At 42.4% G+C, this 13,462-nt stretch overlaps 1 protein-coding gene across 6 annotated transcripts in view; it reads right to left on the bottom strand.

Annotated features, from left to right (window-relative positions):
* The window catches only part of LOC145353365 (uncharacterized), a 119,392-nt gene that overhangs the window by 56,615 nt on the left and 49,315 nt on the right, over positions 1-13,462 (bottom strand). For all 6 annotated transcript variants that reach the window (XR_013888689.1, XM_080204044.1, XM_080204045.1 and 3 more), the window contains 2 exons: positions 9,855-9,956; positions 6,419-6,965 (listed from right to left, as the gene is read on the bottom strand). Coding sequence is in view for 5 of the 6 variants with exons in the window: in XM_080204044.1 (XP_080060170.1) it covers positions 6,419-6,965; positions 9,855-9,956 (649 nt within the window). In the remaining variant the exon portion in view is untranslated. The remainder of the gene's footprint in view (positions 1-6,418; positions 6,966-9,854; positions 9,957-13,462) is intronic.

Below are 13,462 nucleotides of genomic sequence, written 5' to 3'. Positions count from 1 at the left end.
CTGAATCCAGATATACTCTACATACTAAAAGCTCCAGCCTGTTGCTCTAATGAATGACAGTGAAGTTTATACAAGTTGTTCTATTTCTGACAAGAGGGTTTTGTTTACCTAGATGGTGACAAATCCTCCAAATCCATCATATTATCCGAACTCAAGTATTAAGGTTTCAGCACAACAGTTCTTCGAAGATTTGAAATAATGATAGCAGGTTTGGCTTCTTATATTAATTATTTCCAACAGTGGAAAGGTGGCTTAAGTGGACTTCACTTCAAATTGAAGTTATCTTGCTTAATTCAGACAAATAGACTTAAAACGTTTTGTTTGCTTCTTCCCCCACCCCACCAACGTTCCCAAAATATTTACCTGAGTTCATTCAGTAGCATTTAACTTCCAAGTAAGATGGCTGAGGGATGTAGCCAGATTCTGGAATTTGAATCCATAACCCAGACTAACACTCCAGTCCAGTGCTTGAGGGAGTGTTGCACTGCAAACAGTTACCAGCTTTCTCTCAGTGGCAAATTGGCCACCAGTTAAACATCCAACATGGTTGTTCTTTCTTGTGAAGTCAGTGAAAAGGGATATCATGCAGAGTTTATCCCAGGCAGCTGCTTCTTATCACTTGTACTGTTCCCTCCTGAAGTTGAATTTCAGCCCATAGACTATCCATTTGGTAGTCAAAGCTATCCATTTGATAGTCAAAGCTAAAGTCACCACAGTCACAGATAACCATCCGACTTGGGTTATTTAACCTGAGGATCACCGCAACTCAGGTGAGGGGCAAGGTTGAACCTTCACGAATTACATCAGCCAGTATGGGAATTGAACCCCCACTGTTGGCTTCACTCTGCATCACAAACCAGATGTCCAGCCAAGTGAGCTAAACCAACCCAGAACTTGAGCTTTGCTCAAAAAAATATATTTTGTCAAAGCTTTTCATTTTGCACTCATCAGGACAACCGCAAGAGTACCAGTGTAAGGGGAAACAACAACTTTATGAGAAGGGACTGCTGATTGTGCAATGAAATCTAACCGCCTACCGCTTGCAAATTGCCAATATGTGGACGATATGTTTGTTTCATTTCAGTCGACAGCTGCATGTAATAATTTCCATGCATGTTTTAATGGGCTCAATCCTGTGCTCAAATTCACCTTTAAAATGGAGCAGTCAAATTAATTCCCCTTCCTTTATGCACTGGTTTAGAAAACTGTCAGGGTTTTCTCTACCATGGCCTTCCGCAAGACTACTTTCACTAGTCAATATATGTCTTAGGATTCTTAACAGTTCCACACGCTATAAGATTGAATTTATCAGCAACCTCATAAATAAGGCCCAAGCCATTGCTCACCATGCAAACCTGATTTTGTAATAGGGTGTATTAAAGACATCCTGTAGGATAATAATTACCCAGATCACTTCATTTCACTACTGCGCAAACTCATGAATGACCCCTACGGTTGACATTTTCGGCCCTAGAAGTGTCCAGTCTACTTTAGGTTACTCTTAAATATTTGAGCAACAGGTGAAGCTAGCTGTTTCACGCTGCTACTATGCAGCAGTAACATGAGTAGTACTCGCCGCTAAAGTGATGCTGCGTCAAGCCAAAAATACATCTGCCTACTGCACACTGAATAATGTGATTTATGAATTTCACTGCCAGTGATGCCCGGTGTTTAGGCCGTACATCCCAGCATATCCCTTCTGCTGTTCGAAATGGGTAAGGTACATACTGTATCCAACCACCTCATGCTTGCAAAACTCAAAACACAGTGCCCAACATTAGATGTGATTCCACCATTTGCTAAATAATCCTTGGTGTTCTAAAAATTACACTGATAACCAAGTTAAGATTGTCAGTCAGGTTTACAGTATGGCGCTTTGCATGTACTAACAGCTACATATATTAATACACAGCACCCTACTCTTTGCAGACAGAAAGAACAAACACACCTATTACCTCTGTTTCAGCTAAACTAAATAAGCGATAGCCATTCACAGGTTCATTCCTCATAGCAATTCCCTGACCAGAGTCAAGCATCCTGGTTTAAATTTTAAACAATTCTTGGCAATTAACTGTCAGTAACCATCAACTCATGCATTCTCTATTACAATGCCTCTATCAATCAGAGTCCACTTGCCAACAAATCAAGACTCTTTTCTCATACAGTATGAAGTGGTTGTTTCTCCTGACATTGCTATTCTTAGGTGGGTGCAAGACAAAATGTTTTCTGTTCTGTTTTCTTTATTCATTTAATCATGTCACTTTTGGTTTTATTTTTCTGCCCTTGAGGCTGATAATGTAATCCCAGGAATTTGTCAATTGCTCAAGGTCAACTCATGTGAATATTTGTAGGTTGCTCCTTATGTATAATGCACTGGGAGTGTAACAGGGGACACAGCCCAGAATGTTAGGCAGCAAAAACCAATAAAGTGGCATAAGAAACACTAATATATTTTGGTAATTTAGGGCTAGATTTGTGCAGATATGGCAAGATTCTGCAGCCCTTTAAAAATATGGGGTGGGACCTGGATGCAGAGGTTCCTCCCCCATTTCTGATAGATACAAGTTTTGTTAGAGGAGGGGTTGGGGTGTGATTCACACAGAGGCGAAACCCAAAGCCAGCTTTGAACACAGTACTAAGTACAAATAGATCCTGTTTTAGTTGTGGCAGGGGCACTTAAACCACAGCGTGGAGTCCTGATTTAATGAAGTAGATGTAAACAACTTTGAAGGGCAGATAAGGTCTGCGTAACTGTCATGATCTTAAACATGCCGTTCTAAACTTTAAAAAAACCTGCAGCCTCAGTTAAAAAACAGACCTCTGCTGGACTGTTTTGATTGACCAGTGTACATTGGAAAAATAGTAGCACCTGGTTATGCAGTTTGGAGGGTTCTTTGTTAATATTTCTCCAAGGACTATTATCATGTTGGCTTGAATAATCTCAGCAGGCATTCTGTGATCTCTGTTTGACTGACAGTTTAAAATTTAAAGGATTAGCTGTTTTTGGTTCCAAATACAAGTATGCACATTTTTTTATGAGGAAATTTAAAAGCTTTGAATGGGTTCTATAAATGGGATTGTTTTTTCACTGTTGAGTATGTAGGCATGAGAGCTATATGATATTGTTAGAATTTTTTTTCATCTCCACATATCTCTTGAAGACTGCCCATGGTGAATACTAGGTGATTGTCTGTGGAGGTCAAATGGAAGGTATGATGGGATATTGCAGATGGGTGAGGGGCATAAGTTGGCATACAGTTGGTATGGCCGATGGGTGAGGGCATTAGTTGGTATGGAAAGTATGAGGGTATTAGGTGAGACGGATGAGGGGTCAGAGGCCCTAACAACTTTTAAAACAACTGGGACAAAAGTCCTAGAGAACCATGGTAGGATGAAGGGGGATCTGATAGAAATTTACAAGATTATGACAGGCTTGGATAGAGTGGATAGTCAGAGACTTTTCCCTAGGGTAGAACGATCAATTACTTGGGGCATAGGTTGAAACTGAGAGGGGGGAAGTTTAAAAGAGATGTAAGGGGCAAGTTTTTCACACAGAGGGGATGAATACCTGGAACACGCTGCCAGAGGAGGTGATGGAAGCAGATTCTATAACAATGTTCAACAGGCATCTGGATAGATACATGAACAGGCAGGGAATAGAGGGATATGGACCATGTAGAGGCAAGGAAATATTAGAGAGGCTTCTGTGTGGCACATGCTGGTGGGCTGAAGGGCCTGTACCTTTGTTCTTTGTACCCCTATGGATGCTTATACTCTGTTTCCATGGTTGGTGAGTCTGACCGTATTCCACGCCCGCATTGTCCCCCAAACTGTGATAATAAAAAGTTGTGGAAGCAGAGTTTGCACATTCTGCCCGTGTCTGCATGGATTTCTTCCATTCACTCCAGTTTCCTCCCACAGTCCAAAGATGTGCAGATTAGGTTGATTGGTCATGCTAAATTGATCTTAGAATGGGAATAGTGCACAGGAACAGGCCGACTGTTTTATATTTTAAAGGGCAGAGGATTAAAAAAAATTCGACAATTTGACAGATCCAAAGACTTTTATGAGCATTTATATTTACTTTAACATTGTGGAACTCACATGCTGCGGGATAAGGCTCTTGCTCCAGCGAGTACATGGTCTCATTGAACTCAGCACAGAGCTCAAATTCCCCTGCTGAATTTGGGTTTTTCCCATGTGTGAATCACATACCGCCCCTGTTCCCCTACCAGTAAAAATAGGCTCTGTCAGAAATCGGGGTACAACTTCCGGATCCAGGTTATAGAATCCCACAGTGCAGAAAGAGGTCATTTGGCCCATCGAGGCCCTGTCCCCAAAACCCCATACATTTACCCTAGTTAGCCCCCTGACACTAAGGGGCAATTTAGCATGGCCAATCAACCATCCACACAGCTTTTGGACTGAGGGAGGAAACCGGAGCACTCGGAGGGAACATGGGCAGACATGGGGAGAATGGGCAGGCTCCACGCAGACAGTGATCCAAGCTTGGAGTTGAGCCCAGGTCTCTGGCACCGTGAGGCAGTAGTGCTAATCACTGTGCCACTGTGCCATTCCATTCGGTTACCAGCGCCATTTTGGATAAGCCCTAAAGTCTCCACCACTCTACAAAAATTTCAGCTAGTGTGTTTGTTAATGAAAAGTCTTAAAACAGGAAATATTGTTGTACATGCTTTCTATTGGTCCCTGGAAAATTCATATCTTTTAAAGTTATCAATCATTCTGGAGATCATAACACATTCTATTCATTTCTTTCTATTTTATCCTTTCCCCATTTCACTATTGTTATCCTCTCCTTCTTTACCTTTCCGTAACCATGTCATAAGAACATAACATAAGAACATAAGAAATAGGAGCAGGAGTAGGCCATCTAGCCCTTCGAGCCTGCCCCGCCATTCAATAAGATCATGGCTGATCTGTCGTGGCTCAGTTCCACTTTCCCGCCCTCTCCCCATAACCCTTAATCCCTTCTCTTATCAAAAACCCATCAACCCGCTTCTTAAAAATATTTAGCGAGGCAGCCTCCACCACTTCAACGGGCAGAGAATTCCAGAGATTCACCACCCTTTGAGTGAAGAAGTTCCTCCTCAACTCCGTTCTAAACCGCCTCCCCTTTATCTTGAGGCTGTGCCCCCTAGTCCTACTGTCTTTTTTGAGCGGGAAGAGTCTCTCCACCTCTATCCTATCCATCCCATTCATCATCTTATACGTCTCAATGAGATCTCCCCTCATTCTTCTAAACTCTAACGAGTACAAGCCTAGTTTATTCAGCCTCTCCTCATAGCTCAATCCCCTCAACTCCGGTATCAGCCTAGTAAACCTCTAACAGTATTTAACTGCTGTTGCAATAGTGCATTGCAGTTTAGAAATATCTACTGTTGATGAAGTTACGCCGTCTTGCTCCCATCAAGGAGTATATGCCTCAAAGAGATACACTATCGATTCAAGATGTTTAAGTGGAAGAGGAGGTGCTCCAGCTTCGCTATATCATTCAACAGGAAAGTAATACATGAAGAAAACTGACAGAACAAGCGTCTTCTGTATGTTAAAGAAAGTAGTTCAGTCAGGGCTAAAAGAAAAAGTGCAAACTAAGTTACAAAAACAGAAATGCTGGAAAATCTCAGCAAGTATGGAAGAGGATAGAATCTCTAAAGTACGGAAGGAGGTCATTCGGCCCATTGAGTCTATACCGACCACAATCTCACCCAGGTCCCATTTCTGTAACCCCACACATTTACCTAGCTAATCCTCCTGACATTAAGGTCAATTTAACATGGTTAATCAACCTAACCCACACCTCTTTGGATTGTGAGGGGAAACCGAAGTACCCAGGACAAACCCATGCAGATACAGGATGAACATGCAGACTCCGCACAGTGACCCAAGGCCGGAATTGAACCTGGTACCCTGACGTTGTGAGGCAGCATTGCTAAACACTGTGCCAGCATGCTCCCATAGAGAGAGAGAAGATAACCAACGTTTTGATTCAGGTTCGCCCTTTGCTCTGATCAGCCCTGACGAAGCATTATCCAGACTCAGATGTCCGCTCTACACTCTCTCCACAGATGCTGTCAGACCTACTGAGATTTTCCAGCATTTTCTGTTTTTGTTTCAGATTCCAGCATTCACAGTGTTTTGCCTTTATCTTAGTAAACTAAGTTAGTCTGACCAAACACAATTTGCACAAAAAAACTGTTCTTTGTGTTACATTTTGCACTAGGGCCTAAGTAACTGAATGGTGCAGTATCTCTCAGCAATAAATCCTCAGGTAAATCAATAGAAATTACAAATTTTCCCTGATTAGCATGAACAATCTCGTCATGATCAAGTCTTTTCATTCTTGGTAAAAACCCAAAAACTCAAAGTCACTTGCCAGGTGACAACAGTGCCTACTTACCAAAGCTATTCTTTGAAAGGTCAAACGTTGAATGTTGAGCCGCTGGATCCAGTTTCAAAGTCTCCATGTGGTTGATACAGTCCGGTGCTAACCCAATGTTCTGACAAGTGTTTTCTTCCATTTGAGAGGTTTTTTTGATTTCTAGCTGCTGGAGCACTGAACGTTGACCGTGGCTGGTTTGTGGTTTGCTCATTTTATAAGCAGCTGGCATGGTCGGTGGCTTCTGACAAGGATGCTCTGGGTTTCGGACTGAGTGCTGTGGCGCTGGGCCAGCCATAGCTGAGCTAGCTTTTGGCATCAGGTTTTCAAGGATATGTTCCATGGAATGAAAAGATGTCGAAACATTTGGTTTCTCATCAACTATTGCATCAGTCACATCATCTTCAACCTGAATTATTATTGGTTCGTTACAGTCACTTGATTCACTCTGGCCTGTTGGACTGGAACGTTCGATTCCCTTCTTTCTCACCTTCACAGTGGATTTCAGTCCCGTTTTTCTTTTCGATTTCTGGTTATAGACATTGGAAAGAGATGCCAAGACCTGCCTCTGCAGCAAAAATAAACACATTAAATCAATTGTTTAAAGTTTATTTATTAGTGTTGCAAGTAGGCTTACATGAACACTGCAATAAAGTTACTGTGAAAATTCCCTAGTCACCACATTCTGACACCTGTTCGAGTACACTGAAGGGGAATTTAGTTTAGCCAATGCACCCAACCAGCACGTCTTTTGGACTGTGGTAGGACATTGAAGCACCCGGAGGAAACCCACGCAGACACGGGGAGAACATGCAGACTCTGCAGAGACAGAGACCCAAGCCGGGAACATAAATCCAGATCCCTGGTGCTGTGAGGCAGCAGTGCTAACCATTGTGCCACCGTGCAGCACTAGTTGGCAAATGTCATTGATGTTATCGTTCTCTGGAAAGATTGAACAGTCTGGGGTTCCTTTCTATAGAAAAAGGCTGATGGGTGACTTAATCAAGAGCTTTAAAATTTTGAAGCGATTGCATAGGGTAGGTAGATGTAAAGAAGATACTCCCACTTTAGCAATCTAAAATTATGGGTCAGAAATATGATGCTCACAAGTAAATCCAATCAGGAATTGAGGATAACCTCAAGGAGTGTTTAGAATGTAGAACTTCTATTGCCATAGATGCATTAATGGGGAAGCCAGTTAAATGTGGAAGAGAGAAAGGAATAGAAGGTTATGCTGATAGAGTTGGATGGAGTTGGTGGGAGAAAGCTCATGTGGTTCATCAACAGCATAGGTGGGATGGGCTGAGTGGTCTCTTATAATGCAGTACATTCTGTATAATCCTAGTGTACAAACAGTTTATTTCAAGGAATCGTCTATCCAAACTGCATAAAATGTGCATATTATTTCAGTATAGTCATTAATTTTTAAAATTTTTTTAAAAAATCCAATTCAATCAAATCAAGTCCAATTCAGAGTCTCAACAAGTTGGGACATTCCCAATTCAAGCTAACAAGACAGGGCTCTCACCTCCTGTCTTGGGCTTGATCTACATGATCCAAACTGATTGCAGTAGGTATAGCCTTCCCTCCAAAGCTTGATCTCATCTGCATCCTAGCCAAAAGGCTGAGATGCCACTTTTAAAAATCTGACTAGTGAAAAACAATTTCAATTTAAAACATGTCAAAGGTGGAAAGATTTCCCACTTCAGTGTAAAATATATTGATCCTTCACACAAGTTCTCAGTTTCAGTTATTCTTTAAGGGTCATGCAAAAGATTTAGGTAGCTTCTGGCATAAAGGGCAGAAGGCTTTTTTTAAAAGGGATGGTACAGCTCTGTCACTGTCTCCTTGTTAAATCTCTTTTTTTTCCAAAAATACACTTTATTCATAAAAATCTCAAATAAACTATTGCAAATCTGCATGGCTTTGAATTGCAAACAGTGCAGAATCAAAACATTTTTACAGTTTTATACAAATTACAGTCAATACATTTCAATACTTAAAGCTATATACATGCCTCAATAAATTACTGTGTGCTGTTATTGCTCAGATTGGCACACAGTTACGCAGGTCGAGGGTATTCTGCAGTTCCCGGGCCCTCCCTTGCACATTGCCTGCCTGTGAATCCCAGATATCCATTCCTGATGCAGTTGGCTGGCTCTGCTGCATAGCATTGGGATCTGACACTGCACCCTGTACAGAATCTGTTGCCAGAAACAATCTTTTCCTCTCCTTCAGTATGTGTGTGATGAACTGGGATTACGAGAGGTGAACTGGAATTGTATACGATGCACTGAGACTGTGTGCGATGCACTGGGGTTCTGCATGAGGCACTGGGATTTTGCATGACGCACTGTGATTGTGCGTGATGCTATAGGATTGTAACATTGCACTGGAATTGTGCGCGACACCGGGACAGTGTGCGACGCATCGCGACCGTGCGTGCGCACCGGGACCATGCATGACGTATTTAAATTATGCGTGTTGCACTGGGATTGCAACATTGTGCTGGGATATTGTGTGTGACGCTCTGGGACTGTGCGTGATGCATTTGAATGGTGTGTGGATGCACTGGGATGGTGCCTGATGTACTGTGATTAAGTATAATGCACTGAGGTGGGCGTGGTGCACTAGGGCACTGGGGTAGGGCGTGGCACACTGGTTCTCTGTGTGACGCACCGGGACTGTGCAAGATGTACAGGCATTGTGCATGATGTGCTGTGATTGTGCATGATGCACTGAGATTGTGCGCAATGCACTAGGATTGTGCATGATGCTCTAGGATTGTACAAGATGCACTGGGATTATACATAATGCGCTGGGATTGTGCGCGATGCACCGGGATTGTGTGGCGGGATTGTGTGCGATGCGCTGGGATTGTGCGCGATGCGCTGGGATTGTGCGCGATGCGCTGGGATTGCACAGGAAGTATCAGCAAGCACTGTGAGGATCCAAGAATCTGCAAGAATCCAAACAAGTGGAGCCAGTCTGATTAACAAAACACCGTAAAACATCTTGCAAACATAATTATCTTTTAAGGTTAGTGGCCATAATTCAGATTCTAAGAAGCAACAGCATTAACAACACTCAACAACTTGTGTCTGATTCTTCCACCAGCCTAAGACCAGCAGTTTTGATAAACCCAAAAATGTCTGCTCCCGATTCCTGCCTTGCACAAGTTTCGTGCGACTACTTAGGGTCGTTCCAAGGGCAGAATATTTATTCCCCCATACGGAGTTGAGAATGGAAGGGTCGGGTGTGCAGGTTCGTTGATGGATAAATATTAAATTAGTGGGTAATTAGGGCCAATTGTCAGCATGTGTCTGAGGAGGACAGCAATACATGGAGGCTCAAACTGGCTGCAATTAATTAGCCCAAAGTAAACACAGCATCAGTTTCACAACATCTAAGCATTTAAAACAGGATGCCAGTACTAGTAATTTCAAAAGAAGCTTACTTGCTTAGCAAAGAATTTTGTCCTCCCTTGCCGTAGATCCGACACTTGCCTCTGAATCACTTCAATTTTTTTGTCCAGTCTTCGGATGGTAGAATATATAACCTACATCAATAATAAAACTGGTTTAAAACCAGCAGGCGTGTCACAAAACAGAAATTATTACAGTTATAGGTATGGTAAAGGGCATTTCTGATCGGGAAAAAAAACTAACATTTTGAGTTATAGTTGCTTTTGAGTTTTAGAATCATAGAATCCCTACAGTGCAGAAGGAGGCCATTCAGCCCATCAAGCCTTCAACGACAACCCCACCCAGGGCCTATCCCTGTAAAACATATTTACCCTGCTAATCCCCTGACACTCAGGGGCAATTAGCACGGCTAATGCACCTAATATCTTTGGGCTGTGGGAGGAAATCAGAGCACCCAGAGGAAACTCATGCAGACGTATTTACCCTGCTAATCTCCCTGACAATAAGGGGCAATTTATCATGGCCAATCTACCTAACCCATATCTTTGGAGTGTGGGAAGAAACAGAGCACGCAGAGGAAACCCACGCAGACACAGGGAGAATGTGCAGACTCCATACAGACAGTGACCCAAGGGCAGAATTGAACCCAGGTCCGTGGCGCTGTGAGGCAGCAGTGCTAACCACTGTGCCACCGTGCTGCCCTTCTGCTGTTTGTAAAATGGATGCAGCCGTCAAGAACTGTCCCTCCGGAATTTAATTTTCTTTGTACAGGTTGCATTTTTTGCCATAAGTAATCCATGTGGCAAAGTTGACACGACAGAACAAAGATTATAACATTACTGGCCTCGACTACTGATTAAAATCAGATTCCCCCGAGTTTTCTAGTAAATCAGAACTGGCAGTGTGAAGACATGAAAAACAAAATTATGAATGAGAAATTTTCAAGCAGAAAATGCACAGAAGACCAGTCAGCATCTGGAACAGAAAGCTTGGTTCATATTTAAATGCAAAACTTCATCAGATATCTGTTGACAGGTTCCAGGTGAAATGTTAATCCGTCTTTCTTTATCAGATGTTGACCCACCTGCATTTCTTGTTTTCATTTCTCAGACTCCCCAGTAGCTCCAGAGATACATTATTTGGCACTCAAACAGAGGCTCAGAACACTGAATGCTATACTCTTGACTGCTATTTTTAAAAAATTCATTCATGGGATATGGGCTTCGCTGGCTAGACCAGAATTTATTACTCATCCCTAGATGCCCGTAAGAAGATGGTGGTGATCTGCCTTCTTGAACTTCTGCAAACCTGAGGTGTGGATACTCCCACCATGATGGTAAGGACAGAATTCCAGGATTTCGATCCTGTTACAGTGAAGCAACAGCAATATATTTCTAAGTCAGAAGAGTGAGGGACTTGGAGGGTAAATTCCAGATAGTGGTGTTCCCAAGTATCTGTTGCTCTTTTCCTTCTAGGTGGTAGTGGTTGTAGGTTTGCCAAAGTGCTGCCAAAGGAGCTTTGGTGAGTTCCTGCAATGCATCTTGTAGATGATACTCACAGCATCTTGTAGATGGTACACATAGCATCTTGTAGATGGCTGCTACTGTTCATTGGTAGCGAAGGGAGTGAATGTTTGTGGAAGGGGTGGCAATCAAGTTGGCTGCTTCACCCTGGTTGGTGTCAAGTTTCTTGAGCATTAGTGGAACTGCACCCATCCAGGTAAGCAGAAAGTATTCCATTACACTACTGATTTGTGCCTCGTGGACAGGCTTTGGGGAGTCAGAAGCTGAGTTCCTGGCTGCAAGACTCCTAGCCTCTGACCCGTCCTTGTGACCATAGTATATTTATAGCTAGTCCTCTTCATTTTCTGGTCAATGGTAATGCCCAGGATGTTGATAGTGCATGATTCAGTGATGGTAATGTCATTGAATTTTAACTATTCAGGCAGCAATAACAACTTGCATTTATAATGCACTTTAACGTAGAAATTTTAATCCAGCTTTTTCGAAAATGTACATAGAAAAACGTACATTCAGTTAATGTCTTAAGCAGGAAAGAAAGATGAAGATTGGAAGGCTTTCGAGAAAGCTCTAGAGTGAGTGTACAAAGAGTCTTCGGTCAGAGGACTGGATAGAAACGAGGCAATGGGACCGGAGGAAATTACTGGAAAAGGAAAGGACATGACCATGAAAGGATTTAAACTCAAGGTTAAGACACTGATGGACTGAGAACCAATGTAGGTCTGTAGGACAGGGGTGAATGGATGGCAGGGAATGTCAGTTGCAGATAACACACCAGCAGCAAGGTTTTGGATGAGTTAAAATTTATGACAGGCAAAGACAGCATTGGAGTAATCCAGGCTGAAGTTGACAATGGAGTTTCAGGAAAAGGTGAGGGCAGCAAAATGCAGAGGTGGAAGTTTGCCTTTGTGATTTTTAAATTTTTATTTCTTTCATTCAAGATGTGGGCTTCGCTGGCTGAACCTGCATTTATGGCCCATCCCAAATTTCCCTTCAGAGAGTGGTGGTCAGCTGTCTTATTGAACTGCTGCAGTTCCATGTGGTGTAGCTACACCCTCAGTGCTGTTAGGGAGGGAGTTCCAGGATTTTGAGGGGATTAGAAGTCAGAAGCTCAGCTGGGATCAAATTAAATGTCAAGGCTGTGGACAATCTGATCGGATTATCAGCAAGATTTTTTTCACTGCTCTGAAACACAGTAAGGAATAAGACAATGGCCCAAAGAAATGGAAGAAACTTTACTTAGACAGAGTGTGATTAGAATATGGAATTCCCTGCAATTAAAAGTAGATTGGTGAAACCTTTGATTTCACACACATGAAGCTTCCAAATCATACATGACTGGAGACAGCAAGCACCAATGAATTGATTCCCCATTATACATCTCACCAGATCATCAAATCAGGCAGAAGCTCTAGGATCCTTAATCCTTATTTAGTCAACTGGACCACAACTTTTGTTGACAAGTTCTAGACATTTCAATAAATAGTTGCTACAAGTTGCTACTTAAAAAATACTGCATATAGTTCTGGAGTGCAACACCAGGTTACACAAATCATTCACCAACCTAATAGATTTACTTACTGGGAGGCATTGATGATTAGGTTTGGCTTCATCTACACAACTCTTACATACTTCTCTGACATTGCTCTGCTATTTCAGCAGAGATTTTAACTTATTTATTGCAAACATTATTAACCCCTCAAGTTATAATTTCAAAACAATTCTTTGGAGAGATTTATCTGCATCTGATTTTCTTCATACTGCATTGGGGAGTAACAGACCAGCCAGGTATGGACATAGTGGAACAAAGCAGGGAGGAGGGGTGGGGTCCACATGCTTGTGGTGAGCCCACGTGAGAAAACTGTGGTATCTGCAAATGTTCCTGCCCAATGTTCCTCGACTGTATCATCATTCAATCCCATCGACAAAGGAAGGAGGATACATATCTGGAAAGTGTTGCCTAAAGGGTAGGGGAAGCAGATGATTGAGTCAAGAGAAAACCGGGCATTTTCTATAATGAGTATCTGATCCACTTCTCCACTCTAGTGACCAGGCAGTGGAGTTGGAAAATCAGGCTACAAAAACAGGAAAGCTGGGAGACAAACTAAAACAGTGAAAGA

This window comes from Carcharhinus amblyrhynchos, chromosome 15, assembly GCF_965287045.1.
Source record: "Carcharhinus amblyrhynchos chromosome 15, sCarAmb.v2.hapA, whole genome shotgun sequence".
Taxonomy (NCBI): domain Eukaryota; kingdom Metazoa; phylum Chordata; class Chondrichthyes; order Carcharhiniformes; family Carcharhinidae; genus Carcharhinus; species Carcharhinus amblyrhynchos.
Note: the sequence above shows the minus strand (reverse complement) of the source record. Positions and strands in the feature narration are given on the sequence as shown.